Here is a 20260-nt window from a genome sequence, read left to right on the forward strand (position 1 = left end):
AGGGGGGGGAGATAAGAATTGGCCTATCGGTAACCTTTAAGAGAGAAATACTCCCCCTTTTTTTAGTGCGCAGACTGAAAGAGGCTGAGGTTGGTGCAGCCAGCGCGGGTGTTGTGGGCATCAGAGAGGTGTTTGCGCTCGGATCGCTTTGATTCTGGAGGAGAAACCGGGTCAAGAAGAGGGAGACTGCTGGGAAGGAAATGACAATGCTGTTTCGTGTCGTTTCGTCGCTCACAGCGGATGCAACGCAGATTTTACTACTAGTCACCGTCCGTTTTTAGATTAGGGACATTTCGGATTCGGCGTTGGCACGGACGCACCCTGCCACCGGCATCCCAGCCTTTGGGCAGCATCTATTTCAGGGATCGCTCACTGTGCGCTGGCTACACTGCATGCCAGCAAGCTCTTTATGCAGATTTCTACCTACATTCGTCGTTTTGCCTGAATGTGATTGTCATTTTCTACATGATTTTTTTGGCCGCCGCATGAATTCTCCCACCGGATCCTCGTCGGTGTACTCTGCTGCTTCTCTCCTCCTCCTTCTCCTCCTCCTTCTCCTCTTCCTCCTGACTCTCACAGAGGGCACTACCCTCCTCCCTACCACTAAAGACATTTTGATCGTCCTCCCCAGCTCCCCCCACCCGGACACGACCACCATCACCACCACCACCACCTCCGCCACCTCCTCCTCCTCTTCCTCCTCCTCCACTGTAACATGTCGGGACAGTCTTTGACGGACCGGATCGCCGCCGCGCAGCACAGCATGACCGGCTCTGCCATCAGCAAAGCCGTCTGCAAGGCCACGACGCATGAAGTCAGCGGACCCAAGAAGAAACACCTTGACTGTAGGTTGAAAGCATGCCATCACTGCTCCTAGCTGCTGTAGCTCATAGAATAGCCTGCATGCACCTTTTCTCTCTCGCTCTCTCACAAAGGACAGCCTGTACAAACAGCATCCGGCCGGGTTATGTTTGCGACCTGTTTTTATTAGAAATAAGTATATGCGTCTGGGATGTGCGGGGGGCAAAAGCGCGCACGCAACAATGAGCCTGAGCATCATCAGCGCAAGATTTAAATAAAGGGGCGAGGGAGCAGGGCACTATCTGGGCATGTCATTCTGGGGAAATAGGCCACTCTGGAATGGGCTAATCACATTGCAACCAGCCGCTTTATATTGTGGGCCTATCCATTATTAACGCCACTATCAGCAGCAGCAGCAGCAGCAGCAGCAGCGTGCATGCAGCACTAGGCTACATTCCCCTGGAGACACTTCAGTACATAATGTGCATTATCGTGCAGCATCACCAAACATCTTCCTCTTCATTTCCACAACCGCGCATTCAAGTTCACTGTCGCGTCCTCTGGGGTTTCATCATTAATGAATGTCCTGCTGTCAGTCCTGGACGCACAATAGCTTCACTTCTGTCTGTTGGTTATAAAAAAGGCGTCAGAAAACAGAATTGTTTATTATCTTAAAATAAAAACACGAGATTTATATTATGAAACTTAGCTAAAATATAGTGACTTCCCTTATAAAATGGATAATATATAGGTAATAAATTTGTTTTTAATGAATCTGTGAATACTTTATAAACTGTTAATATTGTGGAATAGAGGACAATCAGTGATCAATATTTTATCAATACTAAAAATTTCCTGTAGCTTTTTAAAAACTGCTCAATAGTTCTTCACAAAAGCTGAATATATATCAGTTCATGGTTTTACAAGCCCTTTATTGGGATAGTCTTATGATTTTACAATACGACTGCTTTTATAAATGGCTTGGAAATTGTTCATAAACCATATAATGAAGCTATTAATCATAAACCATTAATACTGAGCTATAACACATTATTAATCAGAAACATTTAGAACTACAAAGGATTCTGTTTATACATGGCTAATAAATAGTTAACCAGTTATTAAATAAGCTATGAACGTCTCATAATGGATTATTATGGACTTGTTGTGCATTATTTAAAGGGTGAGAGTGAAGTTAAAAGTGACCAGTGCCCCATGTAACAGCTGCATAGTCACAGTTTATAGTGTCAACAGCTTAGTTAACATACTTTACACTTTAAAATATGGCTATTAGGAATGATTAATAAATAATTAATAAACGAGATAGATAGATAGATAGATAGATAGATAGATAGATAGATAGATAGATAGATAGATAGATAGATAGATAGATAGATAGATAGATAGATAGATAGATAGAGTTATATTCTAAGCAAAAAGCACAAATTTAGGTGTCAAAATAAAACAATAAAAACGTGTTGAATATATTTTAGCAGCTTTTTTAGTTTGCTTTTCTGTTTTCATTTAAAAAATCAAAGTAGTTAGACCTCATTTTCTGTGTAAGTACTGTAATATCTTAGTATTTTCCAAGAGCTTAACTGTATATCAACCATGCGTACTCTACATATAGTGCTTTTCACAGCCCTGTCAGTCTAAACGTCTCTGAGGTTTAACCAGTCTGTATATGATGTTGAACCAGAGAAGATCAAAAACAACCAAAACTCCTAAAAAAACCCAGAAAAGCCTTTTGATTTAGCGCTGAAACAAAAGATACAATCAGATAGAAACTTCAGCATCATCAGCCACTCTTTGTGTTCAGCCTTACTTACACCACAGGAGGGGGCCTGTTCTGATTGAGTTGGCAGTGAATAAATGATACAAATTATACTTCTTTTTTTTTTTTTTTCTTTTTTGTTTTTTGGTGCCCTGCAGGCCATGGCGCCCTGGGCAGAAAACCACGTCACCCACTGCATATAGATTACCTGATTGACTGTACCTGCACAGGGTTTCCCCTGCATGTACATTTTACCAGTGATTGTAATTAGGTTAGGTGGCCTTTTCAAGATTTTTTTTCTTCTTTTTTTTACAATCACTTGACATAATTGATAGAGAGCACATCCAATCAACGCAGCCGAGGGTCGGACAGACTGAAAAAAAAGACAGAAAATGAACAAAAAGAGTGAGATGGCTAATCTGGAGGAAAATGTGGATAAATCAGCCGGAGAGACACCACGAGGCAAGTAGCCAAACAGCCTGCGAGTCAGTCATCCAGCTGCATGCCCAGCCAGTCAGCCGGCAACTCTGGCAGCGCATTACTCAGTCATGTCCACAGCAGAGACACTGGGAATTGTGGGTCCCTTTAGGGAGGTTTGCCACCGGGCGTTCTGACATCTGTATTACTTTGCCCCTATTTAAATTCAAAAAACAAACAAAGAAAAACAAAAACTCATTAGACTGACTGAAAATCATCAAAAAGCACTGGTGCAACAATAAGTAATTACTGATTGTTTGATTTAATCACTGCCTCGCACAAACTAATTAAGAAGGTTTTAAGTGGACTGTGTGTTTTTTGGGGAGGTGGTTGTTTTGTGGGTAGAAGCTGAAGATTTCTGCTTTGTGCTTTGATTACATGAATTTAATTCAACAGACGACTTCAAATAAAGCATTGATATAAACTCTGAAAAATATCAGACGAAGTGCCTCGAGTAATTAGATTTATTTCTGGCAAATCTTCAAGCACTCGGTAGCTGTGCCGATATTAATTTGTAGAAGGCTGCCCACTTCAGTGCCTGTCGTGAGTGGGAGTATTCAGAAAATTAAAGCAAAGCTTGTACAGTTTCAACAATGGATTTTATGTAACTGCTCTCAAGGACAAAATAGTTTCACCTACAACGGTCCACAAAGAAAGCATACATGAGACTTTTTATTGAACTGAAAGGAAACTCTGCTCCTTGTTCCATTAATCTGCCCCAGCTTACTTGTTTAGCTGTTTTGTTCTGTGAGATACTTTCTATTTCAGCTGGAGGGCCTCTCTTGTATAAGGCAGGGTGCAGCATGCAGAGCGTGAAATGTTCAAGGCATCGGGAAATGTATTCGTGATGAGGAGGTCAGTGGTTCTGAACCTGCGGCTGGCTGAGGGGACCTTGGTGACTGAGTGAATAAAGACCCAACAAAACTTCTCCGGAGGAAACTCTGATGAGTCATATGAGAGCAACGTCAGCCCCTCATTTTCACTTACACCATATCCACGCTCTCTTTGTGCAGCCATCACTGCATTCTTGTTTTGTTTTTCCTCTTTTCCCTGAACTACCTGGTAAACAAGGTTCTAAAAAGCAACACTTTGTAATGGAACAGCCCGGAAAAGCTCTTGGCAGGATTGAGAACAGAAAGTGAGACAAAATGAATGTGTAGAATAGACCTGAGAGCTGGAAGGACAGAAGCCTCATAAAAATAAAAATAAAAATCCTGGGTTATATTTGACCATTTGTCTAATGCATCCTTCTAAACCTGAGTACAGTTTGGTACATGATCATACTAAATATGAGGGTTGAGAATGAGATTTTCTTTCATGGCCACAGCTGCAGGTACAGCTCTACCTGAGTGGCATGTTCTCTTGTATTTCCCATTTTGAAGAGTGGCTAAAAAAAACCCAAAGAATAAATAAATGAAAATATTTTTAGAACTTTATGACAAAATTTCAAAAAAATCTGTTTTATATGTATTGTTGAGTGTTAATAGTTATTCTAATTGTAATATTAAAAAAATCCTAATGTTGGATTTTTTTTCTGTAACAGAAAGTAGCCCTTGCTTACCGTTAGGTACGGTAGAGAACCTATAATGCTGTGGGCCGAAGGCCCTATGCTCCTTTTTAGAGAGCATGACATCATGAGATTTGTAAAATATCAGGATGTTTTTAATAAAAATCCATTAGAAATTTGAAATAGGGCATTTGAGCAGCATGATGATCCAAACCAGTCTGACCAAACCTACACAGCTGCGCTTACCAGGCAGACAGATCCACATTCCTCCAGTCCCCAGACTGCTTTAAAGTGTTACAGGAAAAGAATAAAGGCTGCCTGATGTGTAATAACGGGTTATAAAGCATTAACAGCAGTGGTAACAACCTTAGAGAAGCAATAGTTATGATTTAATATAGGACATTTTCCATAATAAATAAAAATACTCAAACTATAATTTGTATTTTTCAACAATTTTCAGTGTGAGATTATGTTACTATTTCGACACGTTTCGGACATCTGGTTTGAAAAGGTGAGGACTGCCTTTTCTTTTTTCCATTCTTTGAACCCAATTGCTAAAAAAATCACAGAGAAGAACAAAAGCGCCGTCGATGACGCCACTTCTCCTCACAGGCAGCCAAGGGTGCCTAAATTGGCTCCACTTACTCCCACATCTGTGTGTCATTTTAATGACCTCATCTTTTCAGTAGATTTCGTACCCTCGATATTTCTTCATTCCATCTAAAGCCAAGGTCTTAAAGCAGACTGAATAAAGTTTTATGGCTTTTTACAGTAAGTCTCTTTATGAGCAGAAATCTTTCACAGACCAAGGCCTTCTATTTTATCTTAAAGAGCATTAAACATGTCCTGAATTTTGAAAAGACACAACCGTCTGACACTGATAACATCCAAGCCATTTTTTAATCACGTTTTCGATTTATATGATTTCCAATGTGCGCTGTGGGTTATCAGTACTAACAGTTGGCCACCATAGGATCAATACTGCTTCCCTCTGGCTGTTTGCACTGCCACATATCGGTGGTTAAATCCCTTCTGATTTTTTTTATCATGTATGAAAATATCTGCCAGAAGAACCACTGAACAGTATAGACAGAATGGAATCATAGCAAGCTTTCAAATAAACATTTCAGTTTGAAAATTTCTGCAGAAAAGTTGCTAAATAAACCCTGAAAGTAAATTGCCTTTCTGGATACCTGGAGATTTCACGCTCCTTACTCTGATTTCAGTCTGGATCAACCCCCCCTGGGGAAATAAGCGGTGTGTCAGCAGCTATCTCCTCGCTTCAGCGGCTAGTTGTCAACTTTGTCTCTGTGAGACCGGTCAGGTTGTGCATCAGAGCTTCAGAGCAGAAAACAGCTGTCTGCTTTAGCATGAAAAGTACGATATGAGCGAAAACAGATACCAGATGTTTCCATGCACACAAAACCATTTCCACCTAAATATAAAAACTGTTTTTAAGAGGAAAACGTAATTCAAACTAACTTGGCTTTGAGCAGAAATAAATATTTGCTCCCTTTACCTAATTGCAAGTTGTACTGATTTTAGATTGTTCAGAGCTAATAAGAGGTGGACTTGCTGTTGTGTCTTGGTGCATCACAACATATGCTTGAACTGAAGGTCATAATTCATGGATGGTGAGATTTTTGAGATTATTTATTCTACATCGTGTTGTCAAACAGGTTGTTTAAGGAATTTCATGATTCCACAAGTCAAGCAGTAATCAGGAGAGGGTGAAGCTTTCCAACATACACACAGCTTTATTACTGTAAACAGAACATTTCTCATTTTTTTGCAAATAAATACAAAGTTTTTGCCTGGCAGGTTGTCAGCAGTTCATAGAATAAAAGGGCGATGTTCATTTTACTGAATCATGAAAAGTAAAACCAGAGAAACTGATCACTTTAAGTGGTCTCTTACTTTTTGCTGTGTATTAAAGACATATTTGTTTTTTTATGAATTCTTCCAGACACTGAAGGCGTGCAGACCTTTGACTAATATTTGCCCTTTAAACAGACAAATATCATGGCATGTATGCAGCACAGTGAGTGTCATACACAGACTGACTTCATTTTTCTTACAGCAGTCAAACACAAATGTGTCAGCAAAGCAAAATTAAGGTTTTATTATTATTTCTTATTGAGTGTGTGATTCGTGTGGAGGGTTTCACACTGATAACTGGGGTAAAAAGCTAAACGGCGTCTCCTGAGGTGGATTATCATTTGTGTGTTTCTTCAAGGAATGTTTTGCATCCTGGGATGAAGAAGACTCTAAGCTGTCAGTGTTAAACATCCCCGATGACCTCAGTTTGCTTGTGAAACAATTTGACATTTTCTCAATAACTCATCAAAATCTCTCCTCTTGGGACTGTTGTTTCCTCCATGCAACTAATTCATTACCTCCATGTTTTGGATGTGGTATTTTTTACATGTATGTGTATCTATGGTTTAGGTTACGCATTTACTTGTATCTAACGGGTTCTGCTGCTGATTCCCGTCCACCTGCTCATCAGTTGGTCTCATCTTACTCAGGTTTAAAGCTTTTGCAGAATTGATCCAAGACAAGATGTAAAATGTCTTTACACAGAATCAACAGTCTCATCAAATTACAATCCATTTATCATCATTTACTGTCGAAATGCACAGAAATACAAACTGCTAAGTCAATGAAATCCATAGTCTTTTTATTGGTGTATATCAGAAAATCAGAACAATATGATTTAGCTGACTTATAGGCATGCAGCTAAATCTGTATATGTAATGCCACAAAATGCTCCTGTGCCATTTTATAAGGAGTCGGTAAATCTCTGGGCTTTAACAGATGCCACGCATTCTTCGTTTGCTAGAATCCATAAGGAATCTGGGCCACAGTTCCTGCAGCCTGACCCAGTTTTATGTCGACTAGTAAAATTTAAATGATCTGTACAGCACCTTGCAAAGGTATTTGCACCACTTGAAGTTTTTCATATGTTCGTAATGCTACCTTGCAGGATTTTATTGAAGTTTCACGACAAACCAACTCACAGCAGTCTGTAAGTGTGAGAAGAGAAGAAAGGGGAACATGGTTTTCAACATTTTATTTACAAATAAAAATCTGAATAATGAGGCATGATTTGTATTCAGCCTGCCTGAGTTAATAGTTTACATAACCGTCGTCTGCTGTATTTACAGATGGAAATCTTTTTGAGTATGTCTCCACCAGTTTTACACTGAGCTCTGCCCATTCTTTGCAAAATAGTTTGAATTCAGTCGTACTGCATGGGGAGCGATGTGCAGTGTTAGTTTTCAAAGAATTTTGCATCAAGGCCAAAAAGTGCAGTTTTGGTCTCATCTGACTAGAACACTTTCTTTCTCCCTGATGGAAACCTGTAAATGGGACTTCTGATTGCTGTCTTTCGGTTGTGGCTTTCTTTTTTGCTGCAGTTCTTTAAAGGCCAGATTTGTGGATTGTATGACCAATCGTTATCCTGCCCAAAGTTTCTCCTACTTGAAATGTGGATTTGTTCCTCTCCTCCAGAGTTACCATGCGGCTCTTGATTCTCTGTCTCCAGACGAACCGTTTCTTTTTCACATCATCTCTACTCTGTGAGACTTTCAATAACTGACACATTGTTTTACAACCTAACCCTTCTCTGAACTTCTCCACTACTTTCTTCCTAGCCTTTCTGTTGTGGTCTTCAAGATGTTTGTTCACTAATGTTCTCCAACAATTGTTGGTCTATAATGCAAATAAAACGCATCGACGTTCTTTGTTGTAATGTTACAAAACTTGAAATAGTCCAAGTGGTGTGAATACTTTCCAAACACACTCTTCAGCCAGTTTTATTCCAACATTTCCTGATGTTTATTAAACCTTTAAATATAGGAAACCGGCACAACATGGCACTCTTACCTCGTTGATATGTGCTTCACATATCCTTAAAGTGAAAAATGTATACCCCAGACAGATGAATTTTATCTCAGTCAAACTAACAAGGACCCTCCAGAGAAAATTTCTCATTCATTACTCTCTATCTGTTAAAACATGTGTCTGGCAACGGAACAAATTAGATCTTGCGGCTTGCTCTACAAACATTTGAGCTGAATAGGTGGAAAGCTGTGCAGCTACATAATGGGGTTGTGAAAAATGTGTTTTTTATTCTGATTCATCTGCCTACACAGTTACTCTTATTAAAACTCTTCTTTGTTATTAGATTTGTGTGCAGTTATTGAGTCGGAGAAAATGAATGCAGCAGTCGATGTGAATCTCAGTGGCTCTCCTTATTCCATTGATTCAGGGCTCCCCAAAGATATAAATTTATGTTGTTTTTTTTCATAGCCGCTGCTTTTACTCACAGTAATTTAAAGCATTCTCCACATTTACTAGCACTTCTGGTAAAACACCATTCAAATTATTTCATATTTTATCACTATGGGACAATCTTACCCTGAAAAAAGTGATTCCAGAAGCAGAGAAAGGGATCTTTGACCATTTTGGACAATATTTCAAGATCCTGCAGAATCCTTGTCCCCTTCTTATTCACTCTGTCCTCTAGTGTCCTTGTGCTTCAAAGTTTTTAAAAGGCCATGGACAATAACAATCTTCCCAGGAACTTTGAAGCAGAACTTAATGTTGCATTTTATGAACATTTCTATGAACGAATCCTCTGATGTTTGTTGCTGAAAAGCTCAATATGAATTTCTGCCTGATCAAAGCACACATCGCCCAGTACGAGTTAGCAAAACTTCTTGTGATTATGTTTGTGATGGTAGGACAGAGAAGACATTTTTCAGATATAGCATAACTGTCCATATATAGATTTGGTGATCCAAACATCAACATGGTTTTGTCTTATTTAAATGGTGTATTCTCTTGATTTTTTTTTTCTCATTTTGAAGAGTTGGCAAAAGAAATGGGTCTATATGCACTTTTACATATCTGAAGGAACAAAGTATGGAGTAATATTTAGACACTGATCATTACAGATAAACTGAATTATGAACATAAGTGCATTTATTTAACAAGAATTGGATGACATTCATTTTATGTTTTTATCAACGGATTCTTTCCATTCAGTCAACAGATAATTAAAGATTGGATTTTTTAATTTTACATTAGAGAAATATTTTTGCATCCATTTTTCTACATACTCAGACTGTTTTTTTATTTACTGTAGATTGTCTCATTTTTATTTCTGTGTCCCTCAGACCTGATCCACTGCACCAATGAGCTGAACGTCAGCATCCCCCATCTGGCAGACACGCTGCTGGAGCGCACGACGAGCAACAGCTGGATTGTGGTTTTCAAAGCGCTCATCGCCACACACCACCTCATGATGTACGGCAGCGAGGTAAGCTAAACATAGCGATTGAGGAGCTCAGAACAGCAGCTTGTCTTCTCAAAGTAAAAAAAAAACAAGTTCCAGTATATGATTTTTAAACAAAAATGTATTCTTTTGTAAGCGTAAATCATAGAACAGGGTTTCCCCCGGCATATAATAAGTCTGGCGGGCCACCAGGCTTTACTTGCCCCCCTCCAGACTAACCGTGGTTTGTTCATTTTAAGTAGGGTTTAAAATGAAATCTATTTCACAAGCTATTATTTCCAAATGATGATACACTTCTCAGTTTTTGTAACTTCTAAAATTATTTTAACATAAAAACTTGGTGGGGCTTAACATGTTTTCTTGGGAAAATTCTGTGGAAGTCATATTTTTTTTCAAATTCAATCCCTCTCAAAAGTGTAATCAAGAGTCTTTGCGGGCAAGACTTTTATAATGCATAACATTAAGCTTTGATAAATAGCTTCCAAACTTTTTACCCCTTTGACGTGACACATATCCTGTTCAATTCGACTACAAAGCAAAAAAAAAATGTCAGAAGACCAAAAGAAAACAAGATGCAATAACCTGTTTGCATAAGTTGTAAAATTTTGTTGATGTAATTAAGGCAGTTAGTAATGAACACGTCCTTTTCATCAAGCAAGTTTGCATTAATTCATTGTGTGCGTTCGCTGAGGCTCTTGGATGAGATCGTATCTTGTTGACCTTCCTTCAGAAAGCCTGACTTGCTGCTCTGCAGGTAGCTCGCTCTCTCTCCGTCTCTCAGAGGGACGCCTTCCTCGTGTCCGACGCGGACCGATGAAGCTTCCCGCTGACATTTCGGTGGCCGGCCTGATAAGTCGCCTCGCTTTGCTGCTCGTTCTACACGATGAACAAGAGGAAAACATCAAACACGCTGAATGATGAGCAGCTGGGATCAGATGAGACAGAAAGCATGCGGCAGGGTGGTGACTCTCTAAAAGCAAAGCTTTTAGTGACCTGACGGTTTGGACGTTTTAAGGGCTGCTTAAACTGTCTGAGTGTGGCTTCTTTGACTGGCTTAGCAGAAACAGAAATCACTGAAGATTATAGACTAAAAATCAGACAGCTTTCCTTCTTTCTTACAATGAAATTGCTTTGTATAGAAGAGATGTGATTTAGGAAAGTAAGATTAATTGTATTAATCCGGGGAGTGGAAGATGAATGGTGTGAGTGGCTAAAACTGCTGGTAAGTTAAAGGATCTTCTGTAAGGGAGAAAGAAAGTTACATGAATCAGTTTTGATAGTAAAGTGTTGCTGTTAACCACAAAACCTCAGATGAAAAGAAAGCAGGAAAATCATGTCTTCGACCCTTATTGAAAAACTAATAAAATAAACCAAAATCTATTTTTTGCAGCTAATAAACATTTCTTAATTTAATTCCAACATTAAAAACACACTATCAAGGTTGCTGGAACAGACTTTAATGAGCTAATTGATTCATTTCAGTTACTTTGGGCAGTTTTAAGGAGTTTATGTTATGAAGTTTTGTTTCTGGACCTCTTTTTAAAGATGGCAAAAAGGAAAATTGTTATTCCTGGTAAAATTTGTGTAAAACTTCAAAGAATAAATTCTTTTTTTTATTGCAGCAGCATTATTATCTTTTGCAGAACATTTTGGTAAAAACGTGACCTTCAGATTGAGAACATTTAAAAAAAAACTGACAGGCACCACAGACATGGCCATGGTATTCTGTAACTTACCTGCTGTAAAAATTCTTATTTTATATCAGAAATTGAAACCAAACCCACTGACAAAGAAGATTTTAGTCATAGAAAACAAATTAAAAAACCTCACAGCTCTGAGCAAATAGTGCTTTAGCTGATTCAACATTTTAAATCTCTACACCTTTGTGTGACGTGTAATTAGTTGCCATTTCCTTAACTATGCAGTGCTTGTGTTATAACACAGCAGCTGGCCTGATTACTGCAGGCTTGTTGTTTCAATCCCTTAGGGTGTTTATTTTTTCAACACAGAAGATGTTCATTTTTTTCTAAATCCTGGGTCACCCTGTAGATTTCACCAAACACAAATAAAGAGATAAAACAACAACATACTCCACCGATACACATACAGAAAAATATATATAATAATATTAGATTAGCTTTTCCTTTCCAGCTTTACCAGAGATCATAGAGTGCCTATTTTTAAACCTCTAATTTCCTGTTTTTTAAACTAAACCCACACTGGATGATTTGCATGCCTTTTATGAATTATTTAAATGTTGCTGAGATAAAACGAGGTTACAAAGATAACCAATGGAGGCAGTAAGACTTCATTGTCTCCACAATTTAAGCATATTAGTCATGTGACACAGCAGGCCTGAGTAAGCGCATGTTAATACAGGGTAAGTGGGCTTTTGTCCAGGGTAAAAAGGCTTAAGAGGGTCATTTCTCCTGTGACACATAGAATTACCTTTTGTGTGTACCGATGGACGTCAGCTAATCTTCTAAGAGTCAAAATCAAGCAACGTGCAGCTAGCCGGTCAGAGAGCAACCTGCCATTTTCTAGACACCGTAGATTTTTTAATAATAAAGTTTCCATATAAAAAATGAAAGAAACACAAATTCAAAAAAGATGCCACTCCCACAATGTTTGCAATTTTTAACAAATTGATGCTGTGCTTTATGAAAACTTCTATTGGCTTCAAATAAGGCAAACTTATTTAATAGTTGATAAGACACACCAGAATAACCAACCACAGCATCATGTGCAGTTGGGAAAGAAATTTGGATACCTCATAAAATGTTTACCTTATTAATAAGATGTTTTATTCATAATATATTTGAGATGTTTGCAGATTCTGCTCCAACTCCCAGAAGCATCTCAGAGGGATCAAGATCTGGACTTTGACTGGGTTCAGGGTTTTCCTTTCTTAGTTTTTAACCAGGTCTTGGTGGTTTTACTGGACTGTTTTCGGTCATTGTTCTGTTCCGGGTCCAGTTCCAGTTTAGCTTAAACATTTTCAAACATCTCCGCTGAATTCATGATGACTTCCATGATAGCGAGCCGACCTGCAGCCAGACATCCTAAAACGTGACTCTTCTACCTGTGGGCTTCTTTTATTCCTCCAGTAATTTATTAGGTCTATTTAAACATCTCCACTATTGATCAGATAGTTCAAATTTAGACTCATCTGTCCAAAGAATATATCTCTCTCTGACCTTTATCTCTCTCTGAATTGATCTGGTCTGGAAACATGGACTCTATGTAACCACACAGTGCCGGCTGCAGGCTTCATGGATGCATGTTTGGGGTTTTGGTAACTTCTTGTAGAATCTTGCAGCCTGTTTTCATGGTAAACTTTCTCTGTTGGCCAGAACTGGGCATATTGGCAGTTCATGGCCAGTTCTGGGGCTTGCAGATGTCAAATATTATCTTCATGTGTGCTACATGCGTGTCATTTTAATTGCGGGAATGCCCTGATTTATTCCTCACCAGAATTGTTTTTATTTCTTTATTTTAAATATTACTAAAGATTATTTTTTTCTTTTACTTTTTGAAAATTGATATGAAAGATATGTGTTTGTATGAGTTTATCCTTCAGGAATATATTACAAACATATTCACTCTGTTCGAATTAAACTCAACTAAACTAAAACTTGCACAGAGATGCTTCTTTCATGACTACCACGTCTGCTCATGCGTCCCGGTGGACATCCCTCTCTACTGCCAGGCAGCGGGACGACATAAATCACTAACTTTGTCCTCTTTGTTTTGTCTGTTTTTCCTCCATCAGAGATTGATGCAGTACCTTGCCTCCAGAAACACGCTCTTCAACCTCAACAACTTTCTAGATAAGGCTGCACTACAAGGTGATTTAATGCCATTTGACTGTTTGTAGACTCAGCAGTGCTGCATGCCTGACAAAACAGCTTTCTGTCGGACTCTCCCTGGCTCTGTTTCACCATCAATACGCCAGTATTCAGAGATGATTTCAAAAGATCTGGGGCTGAAAAAGGAGCTCTTTGTTTGATACAGGAAGGTGCTGAATTTTGCTGAAAGCTGAAACAATGCCCAATGTGTGATTACATAGTCAGAAGCTAAAAAAGAAAGTGAATAAGTCTAAAGCAGAAAAAAGCTAGAGCTGGTTTTACAGGTGAAGTAGAAGGCGGTGCAAAAATGAAAATAAGAAGGTATTAAGGGACGTCAATAAGATGTAATCGGTCTCTAATGCTTTTCTCTCCAGGATACAACATGTCAACCTTCATCAGACGCTACAGCCGATACCTGAATGAAAAATCCATGTCTTATAGACTAGCCGCAGTGGACTTCACCAAGATGAAAAGAGGGTACACCTCCTGCACAAACAAACTGATGGCGCATGCAACGCATGTATGCCTTCCTCTTTTGTTCACCATTTCTGTGTGTGTGTGTGTGTGTGTGTTTCAGGGCTGAGGGTGTGATGCGCACCATGAACACAGAGAAGCTGATCAAGACTTTGCCCATCATACAGAACCAGCTGGACGCACTGCTAGATTTTCAGGTTTGTGAACAGCGGCTTGTGGAAACATCCCCAGCCCTTCATCTTTTTCACATCCTGTCGCATTAAAATCATATGCCTGAAGTGTAATTTGCATTTGTATTCAAACTCTTTGAGTGTGAATACTTTGATTTTCCTTCCTCCTGTTCTACAGCCAAACTCCAACGAACTGACCAACGGTGTGATCAACACAGCGTTCATGCTGCTGTTCAAGGACTCCATACGGTTGTTTGCTGCTTACAACGAGGGAGTCATCAACATGTTGGGTAAGTCAACAAAACACATAATTCATTTAGTTTGATGAAATTCTTCTTAGCCAATCGATTTATTTGCAACTTTCATCTAAAATTCAATTCAAACCTTTGATTAAGAGTGTTATTATAAAACATTTTGCATATAAGTTGTAAACAACTCCCATTTCCTTTCCACTTTTTCCCCCCAAAAATAGCTATTATTTATTTTGTGACATTAAAAGTAGTTATATTTATCACTGATGCCCACCCTGTAATTTACACCCCCAGCTTAGCTTAGTTCTTTAATCCTTACTTTTACAACTAATAGTTGAATATTATATAAGTTCATAAGATCATACATACATTTCCAGCTAATATTTGAAAAAGTATATATAATCCCTATTTTCTGATTAATATATTTTTAAAGAAGGAAACTGTGGCTTTTTTCCTCTTGTATTAAACTAAAGTTAACCAACAAAAATAATCCTAAAACCAAACTTTGAAAGTTCTCTGTTGTGTTTCCTCAATTTGGTCATTCCTTTATTTTTGTTAGTTATGTCACCATTTGTTTTGAATATTTTATGGCATTTATTTGGCTTTCAGAGTAATTTATTTGAATTTTATGGCAGACCAACAAAAGGTAGTGCAGAATTATAAAGTGGAAAGAAACAGATACATGGTTCTCTAAATTTTGCAAAGAAAAATCTGAAAAGTGTGTCCTACATTTGCATTCAGCCTCTTTGACTTTGACAGCACAAATCAAGGACCTTCAAATCCCTACCATGATAATAATGATCATCACTGATGTTTTAGAACAGCAACCTTTTCGATCTCTAGATGTTTAAAACTAGTGGGTGTGATTGTAGCTACAGGTGGTTCTACAAAGTATTGACTCAGAGCACAACACATCTGTTCAGATCTTCATTTATGCAAAAAGTTGAAAACCATGAGCCATTTTCAATTCACTTCACAATTATATAGCCCACTGTCTGAAAACATAAACCCAATAAAATATGAAGTGTTGCTTGATAAAACATAAAAAGTTCTAGGCTGTGTCTATAACCGGGCAGTGATGGATACCCTCTACTTTTTTCTTGTGTTTTGTTTTTATTTTGTCTGACAGAGAAATACTTTGACATGAAGAAGAATCAGTGCAAAGAGGCGTTGGAGATCTACAAAAACTTCCTGAACAGGATGACAAAACTGTCCGAGTTCCTCAAAGTGGCTGAGGTACCGTTTGTTTATGCCGCTCTGTGCTAACCTGGAGACGATGGGAACATCGGTTTGGAGCAAACCTCAGCAGCCCCTCTCATCTGGATTTCTATAAATCCACCAAATGTGCTTTATTGTTTTGTTTTTTTTACGTCTTCTCCCATGACAAAAATAAAAAAAATGAAATTGTCCACAAAATACAGCATAAAACTGTTGAGATTTGTTCCAGCCTTCTGTCACCCCCAAGAGTCTGATCTGCGGTCAATATTTACCCAAACGGACCGCAGATCAGCGTCTTCGGGGCTTCTCTCTTACTCAATTCTCAAATCTCTCTCTGCATCTAGATATTCTCCTGTTTCTCACAGTCTCCCTTGCCCTGAACTGGGGATTGGGTGTCACCAAGACAGACATTAATGGTTGAGTCTTAGTCTCTCAGAGGGCCACTCATGTACAGCTTCCCAACTGAGGGACTCCTTGTGTGCTGCCTGCTCACATGCCTGCACTGCATGCCCAAGCAAGCTCTTTTCTACCACTATCTCTGTCCCTTATTCCTCCTCCTAGAAAAACAAAAAAAGAAATATCTTTTGTATTTGATGGCTGTTATCCAGTGAGCAGCTTGTGCCAGACTTCACAGTGAATATAAATAGTTTTATCCTCTGCAGACTGCGTAGCACTTCGCCATGCGTCATCTTCAAAGGCTTTCTCACTGCTTGATTTCGTTCCCATTTGGAAGAAGGTTTGGGGTGCAGCCGCTTGATCCAAAGAAAAAAAGAGAGAAAGAAAGAAGGAATATAAAAAAAAGCAAACTAACGTTGACTTTAAGGACCCATTCATTTTATCTGTCTAACAAAATGTGTTTGTCTGTTTTGTGTGTCATCCGTGTCCCTCCCCCTTTCCTTCTGTTCAAAGTCAACATTAGTTGAGTGTCTTCCTTTTTGGATGTTTTGACCTGTTGTCCTCCCTCTCTCTCCGCCTGTTCAGTCAGTCGATGTGCTCCGCATTCATTTCCAACCAGTCTCCAGATTTCAGTGTGTGTGCGTGCTCATGTACTCTGTATATGTACAGTTTATGTATATATAGGTGTTTGTGTGTGTGTGCACGTGCCCTCCTCCCCTCCTCCTCTGTTGTCTTTTGTTTGTTTTCTTTTCCAGCCACTGCATGAAGTAATGAATGCTTGGGTTTGATTCTTCTTTCTCCCTCCTCCTCCTCCTCTTCCTCCTTCACGTGCCTCTTCCCTTTTCTTTTTCCAACTCTATGGTCTGTTGGGTTTTGTTTTTGGTTTATTTCTTGTTTCAGTACGACATTTGGTTTATTTTCATTTTGCCTCCCTCCTCCCTCCCCTCCCCCTTCCCTTTTTTGTGACACAGCGAGTTGGGATAGATCAGGGCGACAGCCCCGATCTCACACAGGTCAGTCTACATCTCATCTCAGTCAATCAACCAGCCAGTCAACTAGTTTATAAATCCGTCCAGTGAGTCTCATAATGCTTCATTCTTTAAGCTCCCGTTCCCTACTCACCCTACAGACCTCCCCACACTGCAGCTGCCCCGTCTTCTTCCTCTCTTCTTCACTCTCCTTGAATCCTTTGCTTTGCCTCTCTTTCAGTTTGAGTCTAGAATAGAGAGGAGACAATAAACATAAACCTGCAGTAGCTTTGAAGCAATATTTTATTTCTGCAATTGTTACCTGAAGGATTTCATGTTTTTTTTTTTTCTTATCTGAATCATTTCAGAACAAATTTTGCTCAGAGGTAAGATTTTTGTAAAATAATTTAAGCAGCGGGGTAATAACACTTTTTAGCATTATGTGAAGATTTAGTTTAGATGGTTATGACAGGATCATACAGTGCCTTGCAGAAGCATTAACACTTTAACTTTTTTACATCTTGTCACGTTATAACAACAAACGTTTGTCCATTTTATCTTGATTCTATGTGGCAGACCAACACAAAGCACATAATTGTGAAGTGACAGGAAAAGGAAACATCCGAAAACTGTGCCATACTTTTCTATGTAGCCCATCTTCCACTGATGCTACAAAAGACATCTAGTGCACCTGCAGTTTTAACTAAAATAAAGTCAGATATTCTGCAAAAGCCTCAGAGGTTTGTTGGATAACTTTGGGTAAGAATCAGAATCAGGTCAGACAGAAGGTTGTGGAGAAGTTTAACGCAGATAGTTTGTTTTAAAGTCAATATTCTGAGCTCTAAGCATCTTACAGCAATGAATGAAGCTGTGCAGGTTTCCACAACACATGTGGAGGAAATGTGTGCAAACAAGCTTGACCATAAAACATAAAGCATGCATTTCTTCAGCAGGGACATAGAAGTTGTTCAGGGTTTCTGGGAACATTGGTGGGATACAATACAGGAAAGTCCTGTTTGAGGTTCAAAAAGACTTGAGATTAGAGCAGGACAGCAAAACATAGAGACAGAGCTGCAGTGTAATTAATTATGTTCATTTTTGGTCCAGTCAACAGACAAGAATGTGTAGCAAGACTTTAAATTTGATGCTCAAAGACATACTCTTTGAAAAATTACATTTTCCAGATTTGTATTTGTAGAAAACACATTGCAAACTATGAGTCCTGTGTTTGTCTGCCACATAAAATACCAAAGAAAAGAGGTGGTTTCAACACCACAAAACATGAAAAAGTTCAAGCAGCAGGAATACTTTGCAAGGCATTGTAGAGTTTGTCACTTTTATTTCATTAGTCTTTTCAATGTAAAATCCAAGGCCTCTCTATTTATTAAAGGCTTTTTATGCAAACAGGGTAACTGAACTGTGAACACGAGCTTTGTCCCAATGAGAGCACAGCTCAGAACATTTTGTTCACAAAAATATTTCTGTCCCTTTTCATTAGCTGTGGGGAGAGCAGCGAATGGTTTTTAATTAATTAGGTTTCTGCAAATATGACTTGGATAGGTGTACATAATGCCATCATAAGTACTGCATAACATCCTGAAGGACTTCAACGCAGCTTCTTCTTTTCAGTGGACGCATATTTGATTGTTTACATTTTGACAAAATCAAGTTAAAAATAACTGAAAAGGGTTTATTAAAAAACAAAAAACTTGTAGTGCTTATGAAGACCTTATATGCCCTTATTCAACAACATAGTGGACCGTGCCTTTTACTGAGCTGTAGTTATGTCTGTTTTGTTTTTAAACTTTTAGCATATTCTAGATTTCTCTGACAAAGGATATGCAGAAATGGCATTTTACTCTCTTTCCCCCTTTGAAATAAGTATATGAGAAGACTTTTCTTTGCCTGTTGTGTCTGCGCTGTGTTTCTGTGATGCTGAAATGTAAAGCTCTGCGTGAGAACTGTGGTATCACATGTGGTCCAAATAAACTCATTCATCATTTTATTTGCTTTCCAGTTAAGAGTGCTGGCCAGCTGCTCAATGTGCATACCTGGCTTTTCATCAGATCTTTACATTTGATGGAGTTAACTGTCTTGGTTTCCAGAAATTTGCTTTCTTCTGATTATTTGACTAATTGACTAAAGTCTCCAAAACAAATGAATCATGCATTGATAGGGCTTTGACCCCAGAAATGGAGTCCATGAGTTAACTCTTTTGGGTGGTGATTTTCCGCGCGGGTGTAAGTGTGTGTGTGTGTCCTTTCGAGGGCGTATGTGAACTGCTGGCCTCTGCATGGGCTCATTAGATGGTTCAGAGACGAGTCCGTTGAGTTTCTTCTCTGAAGCCGTTCAGCGATGACGCTCTGCTCTGTCCCGATTTTGTCAGTCCTGCTGCGGACTTGCTTGCATGATCCAACAGCTACTGTGTGCATGCCGGTCAACCAAACCTGATGAAACCAAATGCAAAAGCAGAACAAACATGCTGTCGTAGAGTAGCACATGAATCTGAGGTCGGTGTTTAATTTCGCTGCTGCTTTTTATGTGTATGAGAGATACAATTGAGGAGACGGGGTGGTGAAAGAGAGCTTTTTACCCCACTTTGTCTTCCTGGCTGTGATTCTAATGTTTTCTCCTTAACTGCATATATCCCTCCCTCCCTCACCCTTCTCAGGCTCCCAGCTCCCTCCTGGAGGCTTTGGAGCAGCATCTCGCTTCCCTGGAGGGCAGGAAGCTCAAAGACCCGTCTACTGCCAGCAGGTATGATCAAATGGGGAATAAAACAAGTCAGGCCTCCTACACCAGCCACTTTGTTTTACTTTAAATCTATCTTTGATGCTGCTGCTGCTCTGCTAAACCTACTACCACCACTATTTGCTTGGTTTGTTGGTCTGCAACTAGAAATGCTACAATCAACAGGATTTCAAACAAGTGCAGTGACTGTACTTGTTTCAAAATCAACAACTGAACAAGAGCAAACTGATCTAGTTGGAAATCTCATCCAAACATAATCAGCTTTAATGTTTTATTAATTTAGAAAAGGAAAATTTGGGTGTTTCAAGATGGAATTTATTAAA

At 39.0% G+C, this 20260-nt stretch overlaps 1 protein-coding gene across 4 annotated transcripts in view; it reads left to right on the plus strand.

Annotated features, from left to right (window-relative positions):
- Positions 1-553: 553 nt before the first annotated feature.
- The window catches only part of LOC106939327 (phosphatidylinositol-binding clathrin assembly protein-like), a 26888-nt gene continuing 7181 nt past the window's right edge, over positions 554-20260 (plus strand). For 3 of the 4 annotated variants that reach the window (XM_015021691.1, XM_015021692.1, XM_015021694.1), the window contains exons 1-9: positions 554-845; positions 9743-9885; positions 13634-13709; positions 14084-14186; positions 14287-14380; positions 14532-14643; positions 15734-15840; positions 17190-17231; positions 19858-19943. In XM_015021691.1, coding sequence (XP_014877177.1) covers positions 716-845; positions 9743-9885; positions 13634-13709; positions 14084-14186; positions 14287-14380; positions 14532-14643; positions 15734-15840; positions 17190-17231; positions 19858-19943 — 893 coding nt within the window. In that variant the 5' untranslated portion in view covers positions 554-715. The remainder of the gene's footprint in view (positions 846-9742; positions 9886-13633; positions 13710-14083; positions 14187-14286; positions 14381-14531; positions 14644-15733; positions 15841-17189; positions 17232-19857; positions 19944-20260) is intronic. The other variant, XM_015021695.1, reaches the window with a different exon arrangement.

This window comes from Poecilia latipinna, unplaced genomic scaffold, assembly GCF_001443285.1.
Source record: "Poecilia latipinna isolate Pla-1442-1.1 unplaced genomic scaffold, P_latipinna-1.0 Scaffold2830, whole genome shotgun sequence".
NCBI lineage: Eukaryota > Metazoa > Chordata > Actinopteri > Cyprinodontiformes > Poeciliidae > Poecilia > Poecilia latipinna.